The following is a 21,694-nucleotide window of genomic DNA, read 5'->3' as shown; positions in this document are numbered from 1 at the left end:
GAGGCTCTGGACGTCCATGCAGCACAAACGCCCGCCAGGATCGTCGTATTGTAAGAGCAGCTGTGGTAGATCGTACAGTTACCACAGCAAAAAGAGGGCTCGTGAGCCCACGTTTCAACACGAACTGGCGTGAACCAGTAATTAGCAGTAGGACTGCTAGCACGCACTCCTCCGATGTCAGGGTGTAGGTATGGCAAATGCCCGGTGAACGTCATGTGCCAGCTTGTGCAGTGTCAACAGTAAAATTCGCAGGCGGTTGTATTATGATGTGGTAGTACTTTTCATGGAGGGGGGCTTGCACCCTTGGTGTTTTGCGTGGCACTCAATAACATCCCCGTAATGGACTGTCCCGCACAGAGTCCTCACTGGAATCCTATAGAACACCTTTGGGATGTTTTGGAATGCGAACTTCCTGCCAACCCTCACCGACCGACATCGATACCTCTCCTCAGTGCAGCACTCCGTGAAGAATGGGCTGCTATTCCGCAAGAAACCTTCTAGCACATGACTGAACGTATGCCTGCGAGAGTGAAAGCTGTCATCAAGGCTAAGGGTGGGCCAACACTATACTGGATTCCAGCATTACCGATGGAGGGTGCCACGAACTTATGTCATTTTTAGACAGGTGTCTGGATACTTTTGATTATATAGTGTAGATAATGACATTATTTTGACAAATGGTGTAATATCACTGACGTTTGTTAGTAATGGCCTTTGATTAAACGTAAGTAGACAAAAGAATGAAATTTGTACACGCATTTTGCGGTGTGAAACTTTTAAAGAACTCTGTGTAAATGCTATCAAACGGTTTTGTATGGTCCACTGATACCTGACTGATGAAATATTGGTGGAATCTAACTTGTTAGTATAGATTTAGGGTAACATATATGTTTGATTGTTTGAACTTTGCTTGAGCGATACAAGAATCTACTGACGAGTCTTTCTTTTTCAGTACATTTGTCTAATTTATTAGTTATAAGATCACTTGCTGCCAACGTAGAAGAAATGGTTGCAGGGAAGCCACTGTGTGATTAATTAATTTTGGCGTGACATACTGAACCGTAGGTCTTGCTAGTGTTGATTACTTTGTGGCAGTAATTCTATATGCAATAATCCCAAATAATAGCAGTAATGGGTTTTTCCCTAACTAGTAAATAATGAGTAACCTCCACCTACCAGTCGTATACTGGTGGGGAAGCAGTAACGCCCAGCTACCTAATGCACAATGACGTCTACTGAAACGCGAATGAAGGCTTCATGATTAATATCGTTAGCTGATGTTAATCTGGGCAAGTCGTTCTGTATAAAAGTACCTAACCTGGTTTGGATCCTAAAGTGTTATCGGTTAAATTAAGCCTTAAACCTTTAGTACTGGTACCGAACCCAGTAAATACGTGGCTCGCTTGATATAACAGTGTTCAACAGGGGATTGCTAGGTTGACGAACCGTGATTCACTCACTAAGTTCGTATCATCCACACTGGCTCAGTACAACTTCCTTGTCATTTTCGAGACTCTTAATATTCATGTTACTTTAGTTTGCCGAGAGTTACCTGAGAAACATGGAAAGTTGTATTTGTAAGGAAATAAGCGCTTCTACATCTACATCTACATCCATATTCCGCAAGCCATCAGACGGTGTGTGGCGGAGGGTACCTTGAATGCCTCTATCAGTTCTCCCTTCTGTTCCAGTCTCGTATTGTTCGTGGAAAGAAAGATTGTCGGTATGCCTCTGTGTGGACTCTAATCTCTCTGATTTTATCCTCATGGACTCTTCGCGAAATATACGTATGAGGGAGCACTATACTGCTTGACTCCTCGGTGAAGGTATGTTCTCGAAACTTCAACAAAAGTCCATACCGAGCTACTGAGCGTCTCTCTTGCAGAGTCTTTCATTGTAGTTTATCTATCATCTCCGTAACGCTTTCGCAATTACTAAATGATCCTGTAACGAAGCGCGCTGCTCTCCGTTGGATTTTCTCTATCTCTTCTATCAACCCTATCTGGTATGAATCCTCACACCGGTTAGCAGTATTCAAGCAGTGGGTGAACAAGTGTTCTGTAACGTACTACCTTTGTTTTCGGACTGCGTTTCCTTAGGATTCTTCCAATGAATCTCAGTGTGGCATCTGCTTTACCGACGATTAGTTTTGTATGGTCATCCCATTTTAAAACACTCCTAATGCCTACTCATAGATAGTTTATGGAATTAACTGCTTCCAGTTGCTGACCTGCTATATTGTAGGTAAATGAAGGATCTTTCTTTCTATGTATTCGCAGCACATTTCACTTGTCTACATTGAGATTCAATTGCCATTCCCTGCACAATGCGTTGCAGATCCTTCTGCTTTTCAGTACAATTTTGCATTGTTACAACCTTTCGATATACTACAGCGCCATCCGCAAAAAGCCTCGGTGAACTTCCGATGTCATCCACAAGGTCATTTACATATATTGTGAATAGCAACGGCCGTACAACACTCCGCCGCGGCACACCTGAAATCACTCTTACTTGGGAAGACTTCTCGCCACTGAGAATGACATGCTGCGTTCTGTTATCTAGGAACTCTTCAATCCAATCACACAATTGGTCTGATAGTCTAAATACTCTTACTTTTTTCATTAAACGACTGTGAGGAACTGTATGAAACGCCTTGCGGAAGTCAGGAAACAAGGACTCTACCTGGGGACCGTGTCTATGGCCCTCTGAGTCTCGTGGAGGAATAGCGCGAGATGGGTTTCACACGATCGTCTTTTTTTTTTAATCCCATGCTGATTCCTACAGAGTAGATTTCTAATCTCCAGAAAAGTCATTATACTCGAACATAATACGTGTTCCAAATTCTGCAACTGATCGACGTTAGAGATATAGGTCTATAGTTCTGCACATCTGTTCGAAGTCCCTTCTTGAAAACGGGGATGACCTGTGCCCTTTTCCAATCTTTTGAAACGCTACGCTCTTCTAGAAACCTACGGTACACCGCTGCAAAAAGGGGGTAAGTTCCTTCGCGTACTCTGTGTAAAATCGAGCTGGCATCCCATCAGCTCCAGCGGCCTTTCTTCTTTTGAGCGATTGTAATTGTTTTTCTATCCCTCTGTCACCTATTTCGATATATACCATTTTGTCATCTGTGCGAGAATCTAGAGAGGGAACTACAGTGCAGTCTTCCTCTGTGAAACAGCTTTGGAAAAAAACATTTAGTATATCGGGCTTTAGCCTGTCATCCTCTGTTTCAGTACCATTTTGGTCACAGAGTGTCTGGACATTTTGTTTTGATCCACCTACCGCTTTGGCATAAGACCTAAATTTCTTAGGATTTTCTGCCAAGTCAGTACATACAGCTTTACTTTCGAATTCGTTGAACGCCTCCCGCACAGCCCTCCTTACACTACATTTCGCTTCGTGTAATTTTTGTTTGTCTGCAAGGCTTTGGCTATGTTTATGTTTGCTGTGGAGTTGCCTTTGCTTCCGTAGCAACCACTTTTTTTAGAGAAATGGTGATGGCTCGCAATCACCGCCTCCCCATCCGTCCCCCATCCCCGCCACCCCGCGCCCTGTGGGTGTTACAGCAACAAAAAGGTGGTGGAAAGACCAGGGAAGATAGTTGTGTTCCAAACAGGTCCTGCCTGTGGTCGTAAAGTGAACAAAATGATGATGGCGATGACGAAATACCAGTACGCGCGCACAGAGTGCCATTGAAAACGGAAGGTGGGCGTGGCGCGCAGCTCTAGGTGCGACTCGGCGGCTGGCGGTCGGTGGCAGGTGGTGGGGGCGGTCGGCCTCCAGGCAACGGGACGCGGCCGCTACCTGGCCGCCGCTGCTACCTCAGCCGGGCGATGACCCGCAGTCCGCCGCCGGAGCTCCAGCCGCCACCACGCCACGCACCACACGATCCACACTCAGCCGCAGGAGGCCGTGGAGCGCGCTGCTGATCCGAGCGCCTTCGACACCCGCCGCGCTGCTCGTTCCGGAACGACCCCAGCCCAGCCAGCTACCAGTCGAGAGGGAGAGCACAAGGTGCCAGCAACGCAGTGTGCGACATCAAGACTTTGGACTACCGCAAGTGTTGAAGTGGCTGTCACAGTGTCGACAACAGGTGTCGAGTCTTCAAGCACAGCAACACCCTCTAAGAGCGCCTGGGTTAGCTAGTGACTGTGCGCAGATAGGCCTGTACTACACGTGATGACAGTCAACGAGGATAGTCCTTAAAGAGACTCGCTGAAGTTTCCAAAGCTGCGGGGTCCCTCAGAGCGATTTAGTACTTTGGGCCCAGCAGAAGTGCTAAAGACGACCTACCAGTATACAGTTCATCTACGACAAGTGACTACCTACGCCAACGCCGACACGTTACATTTCACATCCGAATCCGGCTCACTTGGCATCAAAATTGCGGTGAACAAATAAGCGACGGCAAACAGAAGGACTCTCCGTCTGCGGGAAGTGGGTCGCACAGTACGGGCAGCGCCGTCGCAGCGGGAGAGACCCACAGGTGACGATTGACAGCACTGTTACACGGACTACGCGCTCCCGAGCCACCGACCAGCAAACGCGTTGCGTGGAAGTGTGACCGAGCCGGTAAAAGCCTGCGGCAGTCGAAAAGTGTGTGTGCGTACACAAACGTAGTGTTCTGCTCATGCGGAAAAGTGACAACCACAGGACATGTGCCACCACAGGTTCTAACCCAGATCGTCACAGCGCCCGATTTCTGTTCGCAGACAGCCTTCACGTGGATATTACAAACAAGGTAAGTCAGCTCGTATGAACTAACATTGTTTACTGACCTAAATGAAATGCTGAAACAACAACATAACTGGTAAAAAAAAATTATAGCCAAGCTCGCATAAATATTTATATTCGGCAGGCAATGCTGTCATAGAAAACGTGTTCATTGTGAGTTGGAACCTCGTGCCAACTTTTGTTAGTTGGTAAGGTGTAGTACATTATGCAGAGGTTTGTCAGAAATTTGTTATTGTACATTTCATTGTATGTTGTGTTTTTTAAGACATGAGAATCATCTGTGAGCGCCACATATACGGACATGGCACTGGGCATAAGGTGCTTTTTGACTGTTAATGTTTTTTATTTCTGGAAAACCTTAGCATAATGTGCCGCATTTAACCAACTAATAAGAGAACTTGGCACGAGGTTCCAACTCACAATGAAGACCAGAAAATGACAGCTAAGCCCGTCGAAACCGGCTTCCGAAAATAAAGAAGTATTTATGCGAGCTTGGCTGTAAAATTTTTTTTTACCAAGTAAAACAGATCGCTCCTTCCCATTTCTGAACATGAAAAATTTCGAACAACACAGTTCTTGGCGATCGGAGTTTCAGGAACTCTACACTGATTCCCCAGTCAGCAACTGCTGAAAGTATGTTCCATTCAAAACTACTGCATATGTAATAGTCTTCTGTCTGTTTACAGATGTCTTGTCAAAGCAATAAACCATATGCCATTACTAAATCTTGAGAAAACAAAGTTTCATTTGGTCACGAGTCCTTCAATTTAAGATGAAATTCGCGTTGTACAACATAAAAAAATTACTTTTCACAGTGAACATGGTCCGCCCCGGTAGCTGAGTGGTCAGCGCGACAGACTGTCAATCCAAAGGGCCCGGGTTCGATTCCCGGCTGGGTCGGAGATTTTCTCCACTCAGGGACTGGGTGTTGTGTTGTCCTAATCATCATCATTTCATCCCCATCGACGCGCAAGTCGCCGAAGTGGCGTCAAATCGAAAGACTTCCACCAGGCGAACGGTCTACCCGACGGGAGGCCCTCGTCACACGACATTTCATTTCATTTACAGTGATCATCATATAGGCTACACACATTTTTATAACTATGAAATCCTGGCATTTTCATACAATGGAATTTTCATCTGCTATCCCTCTCCCTTCTTTACAACTGCATACGTAGTACATATTTGATTATACAGAAATCATGCATCTGCGAATCATTACGCTTCTCACACACCCCATAATTTCTTGGAAGATATGAGCCAAGCGTTGAAAAGCTAGAGCTAATGAAGGCAAAACGAACCTCCACAGAAAATGTCAGCGGCGTTATCATCTACTTTCCTGCGTCCTCTGCAGCTCCTTGGCACACTGCATTAGAGCACGTTCAATGTCTACAAGGTATGGTGCTTCACAAACGTCTTCCTGGATGGCTGCCACAACCCTGTACTATCACCTATGACCTCAAATTTTAAATTCTTCCATTAAATGAGGTCAGTCACTACACTCACTAAAAAGTCAAAATGAGTTACACCGCTGACAATCTCATAGTAAGCTCAATACTATTCACTTCCTAGGACATCTTCTTCAAAAGGAGCGGGTCGCAATCAACAGCGTTTCATTGGTACATAAGACATAATAACTGCACAATTTTTGGTTTATCGCGTTGATTAATTCTGTTAACAAGCAAAAATCAAGAGACGTGAATGCTGGAAAATTACATACCTAACATACGTTTAGAAAAAAGGTCCAAGTAAGATACCCTGCGAGGGATACTAAAATACACAACTTCCATATAGCGCAATGAATCTGCTACAAGATAAAATAGATTGCCGTGACTTTCAGTTCCCAGCAGCAACGAACGACGTAGCTGTACCAGATTTTGCAGAAATTTCTGGCGAATTTTTGTGTTTCGGCAAAAAATGGAGCTTTAAGTACTAAGAATATTCATCTATACGTTCCTCCCAGTGGAAGGATCTGTCTTAAATGCGCATTAAAATGCCGTAATGGGAATTACCTTCTGTTCGATGGCCTGCTTTTGAAGAGCTGCGAGACTCAAGGTACCGCCATTAGGGCGCATCACGTTGCAGCAGTTGGTAACTGGTAGACGGAAGGGGGAGCGTGTATTGCATCAACAGGTGCGTAACAAAGTGCTTCCAAAGTATGTGTGCAAATACAGCTACATAATATTTTGCTTTGGCCTTTATTCAGTTGTTTGTTTATAATTTTAAGTCCAGCAGGATCGTACAGAATAATGGGACTGGTAACGTGCGAATTATAAATAACCGCGCGGTCTGCGGCATCTTGTCACTGTTCGCGCGGCTTCCCCCCGTCGAAGGTTCGAGTCCTCCCTCGAGGCATGTGTGTGTGTGTGTGTGTGTGTGTGTGTGTGTGTGTGTGTGTGTTTGTTGCCGTTATTTTAAGTTAGATTAAGTAGCGTGTAAGCTTAGGGATCAGCAGTTTGGTTCCGTAGGAACTTACCACAAATTACCGAATTATGAATTACAGGAGCTGAAAGGAAAATGTATAGATAACCGTCATCAATTTGGAAGGCATTTGTCAACGTTAAGTTCTACAATACTTTCATCAAAGTTTGAGCGGTCTAGGTAGATAAGTTCGTCACCCGTGATCCAGTATGACAAATCAGTTCCTTTTCAAACTAGTGTTTCCATGAATGGTAGGTAACTTGTGATAGACTGCAACCTAACTGTTCGTCACGTCACTGCAGCTTGGTGTGGGAAGGCGGTAGAGCTACTCTAAACGCAGTATGCGTTACCGGATATTTGAGATTGCATTTCAGTGTCGTAACACACTGTTCTTTCCCGACTTATGAAAACTGTTTTACTCCAGAGAGTTGTAAGAAAGACAAAAAATTACCAGATTAAACATTAACTATTTAATCAAATATGGCATTCTTCTGAGACTTCGTTATGCCACTTACAATACTAAGTGCACGATTCATTTCGCAAATATTTTATATCAAAGAAAATTAGACTCTCAGCAAGTGTATAAATTCGCCCTCACGAGGTAAGTATGTCGTAACGATATCCTTTTTAAATGTTCTTAAAAGTCTGCTTCTGACTAGCAGAACGAACGCACAAGTGTTCATAGGCAATGTTGATTTAAACAACAGTGAACCAGTATTTGGTCAAAAGTTATAATGTCTAGTTTGGTGTTTGACAGCTGGCGGCAGTGAGGTGACTAGAACAACAACTTACCGCCTTTATATGGTATGTGATAGGTTTTTCGTTATCATGTCAATTGAAGTTTAGCAGAGACAATCGCTAGCAACGAAGAGTGAAATATAGAACAAATCACAGCTATGTGGGCAAGTATTCCGGGTCTGTAAATTATTGTGTTACTTCTGTTCTAAAATGCTCGTCGTACAAAACTTAAATAGCATTCATGAGAGTTTTGAAACCTTCTTTAAGATGAATGAAAATGTATATCTTTTAATTATGCATACAAATGTTTTTGAAATAATATCTCCGTCGTCCATGTAACAAACTGCTTTTGCTTATACTGACAGTGAGTTCTACGAGAAAGCGTAATCCATAATTTTAAACGTATCGTCGTCAACGACATCTCTGGTAGTGGTCTAGAATCTGCAATCAATGCGCTTTTGCACAATGTATAGATAAACAGTGAGAGATAAACAGTGAGTGTTTTGTCGGTTTCAGTTTAAAATGAGTGCACAATATTCGAAGCGTCGCGAGGCAGTGTTCCTTGTAAATCAGCCAAGGGGACCAAAGCTTTCGTATGGAGCTGCTGCTAAAATTCTTATAAAGTCAAAAACATTCCTTGCGAAATGTTTCAAATGATATTTAGAGGTTGGAAACGTGGATGATAACGTGCGCGACGTGGCTATTTGCACTCATTTACAGCCAATTTAAACGCTGAAAAAAATGTGCAACATTTATCAAAAGAGCATTCTCAGGTCGTTAACAAGCTATTTGCGTGGAACGAGGCAAACTGGGTGCTTCAAAAGGATAATTATCCGAACACAACAGTCGTCTCTGTACAGCGTGGAAACAAGACAATGGTGTGTCCACGATGGACTGGCCTGCAATGTCTCCGGATACTAATCCGATCGAAAATGTTTGGTCATATATTAAGATGAAGCATAGAGGAAAGCCAGTATACACTTTTAAGCAGCTGTCATATAAAATTTGGAGATCGTTATCGAGAGAATATGCTGAAAATCCCATGAAATGCATGCCAGAAAGGCACCAAGCTATAATCGATAATGGTGGCGATTCGATTAACTATTAGGTAATTGTGCAATTAGTAATAACATTATTTTAATGTGAACATATATTTATAATAGTGTCTTTTATTTCATACAGATAATGGCGAACACTTTCTTGTGGAACTGACTGTACCTGGCATCCAGATTTAGCTTATCCTTGGTTCCCATAAACCTTCTCCAGACTATGATTGTGCTCCAGCGCTAATGACGTCGACGTAGACGAGACGTTAACCCGTACTCTTTTTTTCCCCCTTCTTGCGCTACCAAAAGTAGTATGAGTATATGGAAAATAAGAAAGATTGTGAGAGAGCTGAAAATGTGGTCAAGAGTTGCGGTGCTGGTTATGGCGGCTCGACAAACACGATCGGAAAGTGCGAATTACGTCTCGCCGTGCTCGCCGGCGCGGCAGTCTAGCGGTGGCGTTTGTGAGCTTAACGGTCTGTGGCATTGGCTGCTTGCGTAGTTGCCCTTGGTGTCCCGACGAACTGAAATCTGTAAGTTATCGAGCAAGTTACAGCACGGACTCCACGCACGAATATTTCGTGTAGCCTCTGACAGGCAATCCGTTTGGTCAGGCAAAGCAATACCGAATATTTGTAAGACTCGCGCCCCTTTAACTAAGGAATGGACGGAGTAAATTTTCCCAGATTTGCAAAGGATAAAAGAGTAAAATTCTTTAAAAAATCCTCCCCTTTTTGCTTAAAGCACGGTGTTGAATATATGCACTTGAGTCCAAAATTAAAGCAAGAAACTGGTATTTTCCCGTCCTGTGTCTAATTCGCGATATAATCATACAGTCTGTTAACAGATGTCCTTACTATCGCATTCTGTACGGAAGAGGGCATTTAGATCAACGGACAACACGCCAGCAACGATGGAAAAAAATGGTTCAAATGGCTCTGAGCACTATTGGACTTAACATCTGAGGTCATCAGTCCCCTAGACTTAGAACTACTTAAACCTAACTAACCTAAGGACGTCACACACATCCATGGCAGAGGCAGGATTCGAACCTGCGATCGTAGCGGTCGCGCGGTTCCAGAATGAAGCGCCTAGAACCTCTCGGCTACTGCGGCCGGCGCAATGACGTCAAGACACCTATCAAGCTAGTTGGTGTTTGCAGGGTAGTCCCACATCCAAAACCGCTGTGTACTCAGTTACAGACGGTGCTGTATGGCACAGTGTAGACGCCTACCAGACTTTGTTGTGAAGGGCCATAGGAAGAATGAAGCAGGACAGTTGCAAACTGATGTGGCCCGATTACATACTGTGAATCGTTCTGTCGTTTCTCAGATGAGGCGACAGTTTGTAGAGACCGAAACTGTAACCCGGAAACCAGAACAGGGTCGACTTCGTTACCAGCAGAGGGAGTGGCCCGTTATTTGGCTGTAAGGACACGACGGTACCGCCTTAGTACCGCACTGCAACTGGCATCTGACCTCTCAGCATCCCCAGGAAGTGTTGTATCAAGGCAAACGGTGTACAGATGGCTTCAGCAAAGTGGCCTTTATTGTTGGATGATGTTTGCTTTGTGGGGCCCTCAACGGCGCCGTCATCAGCGCCCGTTATTGTTGGAGACATACTGTCTTTTATCTTTGGCGTGTCTTCACAGAAAGGAACGCATAGAGTGGAGCCGTCAACATGCCACCTGGACGGTCGAACGGTGGGCCAATTTTCCTTTCAAAGATGACTCCCGATTTGGTCTGGAGAGTGTTTCTCGACGGATTCGCCTCTGGAGGACGCGTGGAACAAAATTTCGGGACTCAAACGTTGCGGAAAGAGACAGATATCGAGAGGGATCCGTAATGGCATTGGCAGGAACTACGTTGACCACTCAAACACCTCTTCACGAAATTTTACGGGTGAATCGGTAGTGTTTAACTGCCTTGTCAGGTAACGTGACGAGATCTTGGGATCTCATATAGGGGGTTGTTGTGAGGTACTCTGAGCCTTGACTTCGTACTAATGGACGATAATGCTCGATCTCACAGAGCACGGGTGGTTGATTTTTAACGGAACTCATGGTGTGACCTGCTCACTCTCTCAATTTGGGAATACTGAAGAACGGGACACAACTGGTCGGCTTTGACCAGAGACCTCACAGTTTACCACATATGATGCAATGGAAAGATTTAAAAGCATAAACGGATGTCGAGGAACAAACGACTGTAGTAAAGAGAAAACAAGTCGTGAACATGTATGACATACATCCATATTTCGAACGAAATGTTACGTATTACTTTACTGACAGTAGAAAAGTCTAGTATCCTATTCTTCACTTGACCTATAAAAGTCAACTGAAGTATAGGATACTAGTGCTAGCGAAATAAAAAAAAAGCGCCATGCTTAACATTGGCATGGAGTACAGCAGCAGTTTATGAATGTCGGTATTTTCGTCTTCGCTAGTACTAATATACCCGAAGAAGAGGATACTAGAAGTAGCGAAAGCGAAAAACGTAAAATTTGTATCTTGTACTTCAGTTGACCAATATAGGTCAGCTGAAGAATAGACTACTAATACTAGCGAAGGCAAAAAACGCAACAAAAGTAAAAATTTCTATCCTGTACTTCAGTTGATCTACATCAGGTCCACGTCGGTGCTCCGGGCAGGCCAGTCCATTTCAGGAATGCTACTGAAGGCAAACTACTTCCTCTCTGGTGCTGCAGGTAATATTGTCAAGCTGACAGAACAATCATCATCCCCGAACTGCTCCTCTACTTCACGCAATACACAATGCTATAATTTATGTTCACATCCTTCCGCATTGAGCGTTTTTGTAACTGTCATAAGAATACCACAACCTAGCCCGATAAACACCCCCAATACCGTAACACGACCTTCTCCGTAATTCACGGTTGGCACTGTACATGATGGCAGCTCACGCTCTAGGAGAATTCGCCAAAACGAAAGCCTTCCATCGGACTGGTACAAGGTACAGCGTGATTCACCACTCCAGATCACTCGTTTCCAGTCATCCAGTGGCTGGTGGCGCCGCTCTTTACACAAACTCAAAGGTCGCTTAGTATTAACTGTGAACAGCTTGATGAGCCAGGTACAGTGACTGAGCTATCTGGGCGGCTGACAGCACTCTGGAACTGACAAGTGATTCCTTCCGCCGATTTCATGCGATTTTTTTAGAATAATCCTTCGCAATGCTCGACAGTCCCTACCCGTCAGCACGCGAGGTCTGTCTCGTCTCGTTTTATGTGCCGTTGTTCCTTCGTGTTTGCCCTTCACAGTCACATCACCGACATCGCCTCGGACAGATTTAGATGGCTCGAAATGTCCCTGATGGATTTCTTCTTCAGGTGACATCCAATAAACAGCCGATGTTCGAAGCCACTGACCACCTCTGGAGTGACCCACTCTCCGGGTGCCTCTTCTCTACTGACAACACAATATCCTCTGCACCCTGTTACATTGGAGAGTCCGTCTCTCGAGACATTTAGTGACCAATTCTGTCCGGAAAGCTATGATCGGAAAGTGTAAGTTCATACACCAGACTTTTTAATATGAGAAAGCCTCTTACGTACATTACATTTTCAATATGCAAGTCCACAGGTATACACCATATCTTTTTTAATTATCCTCTGTCGCATAGAAAAGAGATGATTTTTTAATTAACCTCTGTCGCATAGAATAGAGATGATTTACAAATTACGTGTTAGTGGTTTGGTTTTTATTCTTTTCATTTAAGTTTCTGAAGATCCGATCATAAGTAAGAAAATGGTTATTTTGTGTACTCATATGGGCCCGCTGTGTCTTATGTGACATATAAGGGCATTAATATATTATGGTATGAGACCAAAGACGGTGCTGTGTTTGATTACACTGTTTTTACTACTCTAGGCCCATGTCAGTATGATTCCCATCTTTAGGCTGTATCAGGCGATCTTGATATCCATATGATATCGACGTCTCAGTTGCTGTCACACCATTGTATGAATTTGTGCCTTAGATGTTGGCGCTACACTAGAAGTTAAATTTTTTCTTGGGCCAGTTATTTATGTGGTTGTCGAATTATGAAAGTTTATTTCACAATGTTTCACAAAACGCCATTGTGGAATAAGCTTTCACGATACCACAATTAAATAAGCAAGTGCTCCAACGAAAATTTTAACATCTACATTGCGAGTAAAAATTAATACGCTTGGAAGATGACGTAAATTTTGATCTTATGATGGCATATGCCATTCGGGATATAGTAGATGTACTGATAATGGTATAGTGGCACAGTCACTAAGCGCCATCAGCGTCTATCCTTTAATATGGAACACTCACAGCCAGAAGGCAGATATGTGAAACAAGCAGGCAACCATGCCATGGAGACGCACTCGTGCTTTTTACAGCCAAATGAGCAAGTTTGAAAGGTGTCAAATTATGGCCTTCCAGTGGCGGGATGGTCCTTTCGGAGAACTGCCACACATGTTGGAAGTACTGCATCAGTTGCGCAACGATGTTGGCATCGTTCACGTGAACGTTCACACAGCCGTAGACAAGGTTCTGGACGTTCATGTAGCGCAGACGTCTGCCAGGATCGTCTTATTGTAAGGGCACCAGTGGCAGATCGTACAGCTAGCACAGCGCAAATAAGAGGTTCAAATGCCTCTGAGCATTATGGGACTTAACATGTGAGGTCATCAGTCCCCTAGAACTTAGAACTACTTAAACCTAACGAACCGAAGGACATCACACACATCCACAACCGAGGCAGGATTGGAAACTGCGACCGTAGCAGTCGCGCGGTTCCGGACTGAAACGCCTAGAACCGCTCGGCCACTGCGGCCGGCGTAGATAAGAGGGTTTGTGAATCCAGGCGATACGAACTGTTACGAACAGTGCGACTGTGGGAAGGATACCTCTTGCCAGTCTTTCGCTCATGCCACAGTATCGACCTGTACGGTTCCACTGCTGTCCTCGTAGGATCGCTTGGCAGTAGAATGGCACGGCGTGGTCCTCAGCGATGAAAGCAGATCCTCCTTGCACGCCAGTGATGGTCGTTTGCGCGTACAACATAGATCCAGTGGGCGCTGTGCCCTAGAGTACATTCGTCCAAGACACACTGGCCCCACCACAGGGCGGCGTGCGACAAGCTAAAACTCTCGTCCACCTCTGGTTTTTCTGGAGCAGATGCTAACCAGCGCTCGGTATGAGCAGAGTGTTGTAATACCCGTTTGGCTCTTCTTGCAAACAAGAAGGTGATGCGCTGTTCCAGCAGCATATTACTCGCCCACGCACTGCCCGTGAAGCTCAACGTGCTCTGCAAGACGTACAGCAACTTCCATGGCTATCATGTTATCCGGACTTGTCTCCAATAGAGCACGTGCGGGATATGATGGGACGAGAAGCGACTCGGGCGACTCGTAAACCAACAGCTCTTACAGAACTGTGTGAACAGGTCGAGCAGGCGCGGCATAACGTATCCCGGGACAGCATACGCCATCTCTACGATCAGCTAGCAGCCAGAGTCAACTGCTGCACTGTCGCTCGTAGAGGCTACACTACGTATTAATATGGATGTTTCAGCATGGGTCGAGACTGGTACCTCAGAACCGCTTATGCTACTGAACTGTAAATGTAACCGAGCGGTCTGAGACGCTGCAGTCAAGGACTGTGCGGCTGGTCCCGGTGGAGGTTTGAGTCCTCCCTCGGGCATGGGTGTGTATGTTTGTCCTTAAGATAATTGAGGTTAAGTAGTGTGTAAGCTTAGGGACTGATGATCTTAGCAATTAAGTCCCATAAGATTTCACACACATTTTTTTGTAAATGTAATAATTTAATGTACATAACATGCACTGCTGCAACAGTAAATTTTGAGTGAACTGGAAATCTATAAAAGGGTGTTCGATAACGCCAACAGAATCAAAGGAGCAAACTTCTACAATAATGTGACAGCAACTGAGACATCGATGTCATATGAATATCAAGACCGTCTGATATAACTTGAAGGTGACAATCACGCCGAAAAAGGCGTACAATGCTAAACAATAAATCAAACACAGCGGTATCTTTGGTCGCATAACGTAAAATAATCTTGAGAATGTGGGAAAGAAAAGAAAATAGTTTGCGAACAGTTCCGATTGTAAAAATTTTGGCATTTCAGTTCTTGTTCGAGCATCAGCAGTTGTCTTCATCCGCAGTTATTGTACAATAAACCACTTCGTAACAGCCCTCGGCTCTCCAACTTGGCGGGACAGCTGTGGAATTCGGACAGGAGGTACTAGAAGACCTTTTCACCATCAACCTTCACTGGGTACAGATTTCACTGAGCGCAGTTGACACGACACCCTCCACAACGGTGCATTTCCATCCTACCGCAAATTTTTAAATCTGACTATTGTCAGGTTCTCTAATCTATAGAAAATACAGGGTGTTTCAAAAATGACCGGTATATTTGAAACGGCAATACAAACTAAACGAGCAGCAATAGAAATACACCGTTTGTTGCAATATGCTTGGGACAACAGTACATTTTCACGCAGACAAACTTTCGAAATTACAGTAGTTACAATTGTCAACATAATAGATGGCGCTGCTGTCTGGGAAACTCTATAGTGCGATATTTTCCACATATCCACCATGCGTAGCAATAGTATGGCGTAGTCTCTGAATGAAATTACCCGAAACCTTTGACAACGTGTCTGGCGGAATGGCTTCACATGCAGATGAGATGTACTGCTTCAGCTGTTCAATTGTTTCTGGATTCTGGCGGTACACCTGGTCTTTCAAGTATCCCCACAGAAAGAAGTCACAGGGGTTCATGTCTGGCGAATAGGGAGGCCAATCCACGCCGCCTCCTGTATGTTTCGGATAGCCCAAAGCAATCACACGATCATCGAAATATTCATTCAGGAAATTAAAGACGTCGGCAGTGCGATGTGGCCGGGAACCATCTTGCATAAACCACGAGGTGTTCGCAGTGTCGTCTAAGGCAGTTTGTACCGCCACAAATTCACGAAGAATGTCCAGATAGCGTGATGCAGTAATCGTTTCGGATCTGAAAAATGGGCCAATGATTCCTTTGGAAGAAATGGCGGCCGAGACCAGTACTTTTTGAGGATGCAGGGACGATGGGACTGCAACATGGGGCTTTACGGTTCCCCATATGCGCCAGTTCTGTTTATTGACGAATCCGTCCAGGAAAAAATAAGGTTCGTCAGTAAACCAAATGCTGCCCCCCATGCATATCGCCGTCATCAATCCTGTGCACTATATCGTTAGCGAATGTCTCTCGTGCAGCAATGGTAGCGGCGCTGAGGGGTTGCCGCGTTTGAATTTCGTATGGATAGAGGTGTAAACTCTGGCGCATGAGACGATACGTGGACGATGGCGTCATTTGGACCGCAGCTGCAACACGGCGAACGGAAACCCGAGGCCGCTGTTGGATCACTAGCAGCGCGTTGCCCTCTGTGGTTGTACGCGGTCGCCCTACCTTTCCAGCACGTTCATCCGTCACGTTCCCAGACCGTTGAAATTTTTCAAACAGATCCTTTATTGTATCGCTTTTCGGTCCTTTGGTTACATTAAACCTCCGTTGAAAACTTCGTCTTGTTGGAACAACACTGTGCTCTAGGCGGTGGAATTCCAACACCAGAAAAATCCTCTGTTCTAAGGAATAAACCATGTTGTCCACAGCACACTTGCACGTTGTGAACAGCACACGCTTACAGCAGAAAGACGACGTACAAAATGGCGCACCCAAAGACTGCGTTGTCTTCTATATCTTTCACATCACTTGCAGCGCGATCTGTTGTTGAAAATTGTAACTACTATAATTTCAAAAGTTTGTCCGCCTGAAAATGTACTGTTGTCCCAAGCATATTGCAACAAACGGTGTATTTCTATCGCTGCTCGTTTAGTTTTTATTGCCGTTTCAAATATACCTGTCATTTTTGAAACACCCTGTACATTTAGCTAAGTGCTTCATGGTGATCGAAAGAGTAGTGAATATAATGGAAATAGAAGCAATGCGCAACGACGTATTTTCTCACACCTCCGACGGAAAAAATGTGGGATATGGGTGCAGCTCGTGGAGGGCACCTCAGCGTCCGGCAATTAGTTGCGGGAGCGCAGCCAAGCGAGGAGGAAGCGGTCGGCAGGTAGGTGCCAGCCCGGCGTGCTGAAGTGTGCCACTGGGCAACGTCAGGCTATGGTCACTGTTGCGCCACTTGCCAAACAAAGCCCGTCTGCGAAGGGTGCCACGGCGAAGCGAACACGTTCCACAGGATTCACTCACTGTGAGGGCTCAAGTCACTTGCCTCTGCATCCAAATACTCCGCACACTACTGTGAAGGGCATAGCAAAGAATACCTACATATTGTACGGCGAATTACTGCCAACTCACACTAGATTAAGATGACAAAAGTTATGGGCTAGCGATATGGACATACACAGATGATGGTAATATCGTGTACACAAGGTAGAATAGGGCAGTGAATTGGCCGATCTGTCATTCGGACTCAGGTGATTCATGTGAAAAGGTTTCGCACGTGTTTATGGCCACACTTTGAATGCGGAAAGGTAGTTGGAGCTACACGTGTTGGACATGCTATTCCGGAAATCGTTAGGGAATGAAATATTCCGAGATCCACAGTGCCAATAATGTGCCGAGAGTACCAAATTTCAGGCATTAACTTTCGCCACACACAACTCAGTTGTTAGCGACCAAGAGCAGCGGAGTTTGCTTACAGTTGTCAGTGCTAAAACACAAGTAACACTGAGTCAAATAACCGCAAAAATCAATGTGGGACGTACGACAAATATAAGCGTTATGATAGTGCGGCGAAATTTGGCGTTAATGGGCTATGACGGCAAGAGACCGACGGGAGTGCCTTTGCCAAGAGCACGACATCGCCTGCAGCGCCTCTCCTGGGTGCGTGACCATATCAGCTCGATGATTGGAAAACCGTGGCCTGGTCAGGTGAGGCCCCATTTCACTTGATAACAGCTGACGGTAAGGTTCGAGTGCGGCGCAGATCCCACGAGGGCATGGACCCAAGTTGTCAACATGGCACTGTGCAAGCTGGTGGCGGCTACATAGAGGTGTGGCCTGTGTTTACTTGGAATGAACTGGGTCCTCTGATCCAACTGAACCGATCATTGACTGGAAATGGTTATGTTCGGCTACTTGGGAGATCATGTACCGACATGACAGAAAATCCTAGGAAGTTCTGGTCTTACATTAAATCAGTAAGTGGCTCGAAACAGCATATCCATACACTCCGGGATGATGATGGCATTGAAATAGAGGATGATACGCGTAAAGCTGAAATACTAAACACCTTTTTCCAAAGCTGTTTCACAGAGGAAGACCGCACTGCTGTTCCTTCTCCAAATCCTCGCACAAACGAAAAAATGGGCGACATCGAAATAAGTGTCCAAGGAATAGAAAAAGCAACTGGAATCACTCAACAGAGGAAAGTCCACTGGACCTGACGGGATACCAATTCGTTTCTACACAGAGTACGCGAAAGAACTTGCCCCCCTTCTAACAGCCGTGTACCGCAAGTCTCTAGAGGAACGGAAGGTTCCAAATGATTGGAAAAGAGCACAGGTAGCCTCAGTCTTCATGAAGGGTCGTCGAGCAGATGCGCAAAACTATAGACCTATATCTCTGACATCGATCTATTGTAGAATTTTAGAACATGTTTTTTACTCGAGTATCATGTCTTTTTTGGAAACCCAGAGACTACTCCGTAGTAATCGACATGGATTCCAGAAACAGAGATCTTGTGAGACCCAACTCGCTTTATTTGTTCATGAGACCCAGAAAATATTAGATACAGGCTCCCAGGTAGATGCTATTTTCCTTGACTTCCGGAAGGCGTTAGATACAGTTCCGCCCTGTCGCCTGATAAACAAAGTAAGAGCCTACGGAATATAAGACCAGCTGTGTGGCTGGATTGAAGAGTTTTTAGCAAACAGAACACAGCATGTTGTTATCAATGGAGAGACGTCTACAGACGTTAAAGTAACATCTGGCGTGCGACGGGGTAGTGTTATGGGACCATTGCTTTTCACAATATATATAAATGACCTACGAGATAGTGTCGGAAGTTCCATGCGGCTTTTCGCGGATGATGCTGTAGTATACAGAGAAGTTGGAGCCTTAGAAAATTGGAGCGAAATGCAGGAAGATCTGCAGCGGATAGGCACTTGGTACAGGGAGTGGCAACTGACCCTTAACATACACAAATGTAATGTATTGCAAATACATAGAAAGAAGGATCCTGTATTGTATGATTATATGATAGCGGAACCAACACTGGTAGCAGTTACTTCTGTAAAATATCTGGGAGTATGCGTGCGGAACGATTTGAATTGGAATGATCATATAAAATTAATTGTTGGTAAGGCGGGTACCAGGTTGAGATGCATTGGGAGAGTCCTTCGAAAATGAAGTCTATGAACAAAGGAGGTTGCTTACAAAACACTCGTTCGACCTATACTTGAGTATTGCTCATCAGTGTGGGATCCGTACCAGGTCGAGTTGACGGAGGAGGTAGAGAAGATCCAAAGAAGAGCGGCGCGTTTCGTAACAGGGTTATTTGGTAACCGTGATAGCGTTACGGAGATGTTTAGCTAACTCAAGTGGCAGACTATGCAAGAGAGGCGCTCTGCATCGCGGTGTTGCTTGCTGTCCAGGTTTCGAGAGGGTGCGTTTCTGGATGAGGTATCGAATATATTGCTTCCCCCTACTTATACCTCCCGAGGAGATCACGAATGTAAAATTAGAGAGATTCGAGCGCGCACGGAGGCTTTCAGACAGTCGTTCTTCCCGCGAACCATACGAGACTGGAACGGAATAGGGAGGTAATGACAGTGGCACGTAAAGTGCCCTCCGCCACACACCGTTGGGTGGCTTGCGGAGTATAAATGTAGATGTAGATTGGCAGCCATTCATCGACTTAATGTTCCCAATGAACGACTGATTTCTTGTAGATAACAAAGGAACATGTCACCGAACCACAATAGTTTGCGACTGCTTTGAAGAACATTCTGGACAGTTCGAGTGAATGATCTGGCCACTCAGCTCGCCCGACGTGAACCCCAACGAACATTTATGGGACATGATCAAGAGGTCAGTTCGTGCACAAAAGCCCTGCGCCGGCAACACTTTCGCTGTTAGGGACGGCTATAGAAGCAGCATGACTCAGTATTTCTGCAGGGGACTTCAAATGACTCGTTGAGGCCATGTTACGTCGAGTTGTTGCACTATGCCGGGCAAGAGGAGGTCCGACACGGTATTAAGAGGTATCCACTGACTATTGCCAGTCCAATGTATTCTGCAAACCACTGTGAAGAGTATGAAAAGGGATATCTACATCGTACCAAGTATTAACGCCGATTCACAGTACATGTCAACATAACAGAACGAAACCCCGCCGTCAAATGGTGGAGGATGCGCACTAGACGGAAGGTCAACGTGACGCCATATCGCTTAAGCCGTCCTAGCACGAGACGTGTTTCTCACCGCGAAGCAAGTCACACGTGGTATTCCTTACGGCCGCTGTGCGCCCTCAAACGACCTGCTGCATCTCACGGAACGCGGGCATCATCGTGATTTGCGACATCAGAGCCCTGTAGTGGCAGTTGGCTGCAACCGGCGCACTAATCGCACAGTATGTTTACGAAAACGGACGCGCGTAAAATAGCTTTGTTACCTCTGTTAGCAATTGTCGAAGAAGAACGGAGGAAATCGCGAAGAAGATTCTCGATTCCCCTGTGGCTTGAACGGAGAATTTCCGGTGGAGATACACTACGGCTGCAGCACAACAATCTGAGATTCGTACAAGTATAGGTTATTAGTTAAATCAACTGAATCTCCGATAAATATTTTGTTTTAAACTTAATATTGTTAAAGTATCTTATGTCAGTTTTTGCATACGTAATACCTACAATCGCGACGTTTTACTAACAACCGTCTGTCTGAAGTAACATACTTCATCACACAGATTTTTAAATCGATATTTGTTTCGTAATTTCATTCGAATGGAACTGGAGATTTTTTCAATGCTATTCACAATCGCCAAAGAAGATATTTACCGGAAAGAGACAAACATGAAAAACTCCGTAAAATCAAGTGATAGGTATTACACACTGTTTCGTAATAACAGAAACTTCCAGTGTGCAACTTGTTTTTACTTTCTGGTACAGACTAGCAGTCATTTTAAACTTTCTGGCCACTGGAGAAACATATCAACCATTTGCGTAGGCAACAAGAAATGCAGCAGATACATAATTTATAATAGGAGTAGTAAGTATCGCAAATCACACTTGTATTAAATTAAAATGAAAATTCCAGAATATCTTAGAAAATTATTATGCTGTACCACTTCCACAGGAAGCAAGTTACAATAGGTAAAGCATACAATGCGAGAAGCCCATAGCTACCGGTATGTCGTTTCCTGTCCTTTTACTATAACAAATCGACACGTTTTCGATATATCCACAATGTAGTGGTCCTTTAAAACAGTTCACATTCACAGCCAGTGCATTATAATGTAAAAACAACTAAATACAGAGTTCGACTCAGTGTGACTTAATTCAAAATGATTACTGTAAGTCCTGCTTGTGACGTAAAACCGATGTGAGCATCTCAATGGCCAAGTTCTTCACCACGTGGTAAAAATTTGACAAGACAGAATGTAGTAGAAAGTACAATTCTGTGGTGTGACGTCACCAGCTCCCAGTCTACGAACGTTTTCACGTC

The 21,694-nt window shown here is 44.8% G+C and overlaps 2 protein-coding genes across 3 annotated transcripts in view; one reads left to right on the top strand and one right to left on the bottom strand.

The window, feature by feature from the left end:
- Positions 1-21,694, bottom strand: part of LOC126335151 (rab3 GTPase-activating protein catalytic subunit) — a 471,879-nt gene that overhangs the window by 76,017 nt on the left and 374,168 nt on the right. The gene's annotated exons all lie outside the window — the stretch shown is intronic.
- The window catches only part of LOC126335152 (TLR4 interactor with leucine rich repeats), a 300,800-nt gene continuing 282,961 nt past the window's right edge, over positions 3,856-21,694 (top strand). For both annotated transcript variants that reach the window (XM_049998122.1, XM_049998121.1), the window contains exon 1: positions 3,856-4,744. In XM_049998122.1, the coding sequence (XP_049854079.1) occupies positions 4,634-4,744 (111 nt within the window). In that variant the 5' untranslated portion in view covers positions 3,856-4,633. The remainder of the gene's footprint in view (positions 4,745-21,694) is intronic.

Source organism: Schistocerca gregaria, chromosome 2 (genome assembly GCF_023897955.1).
Source record: "Schistocerca gregaria isolate iqSchGreg1 chromosome 2, iqSchGreg1.2, whole genome shotgun sequence".
NCBI lineage: Eukaryota > Metazoa > Arthropoda > Insecta > Orthoptera > Acrididae > Schistocerca > Schistocerca gregaria.
The sequence above is the reverse complement of the archived record's forward strand: the minus strand, read 5'-3'. Positions and strand labels throughout refer to the sequence as shown.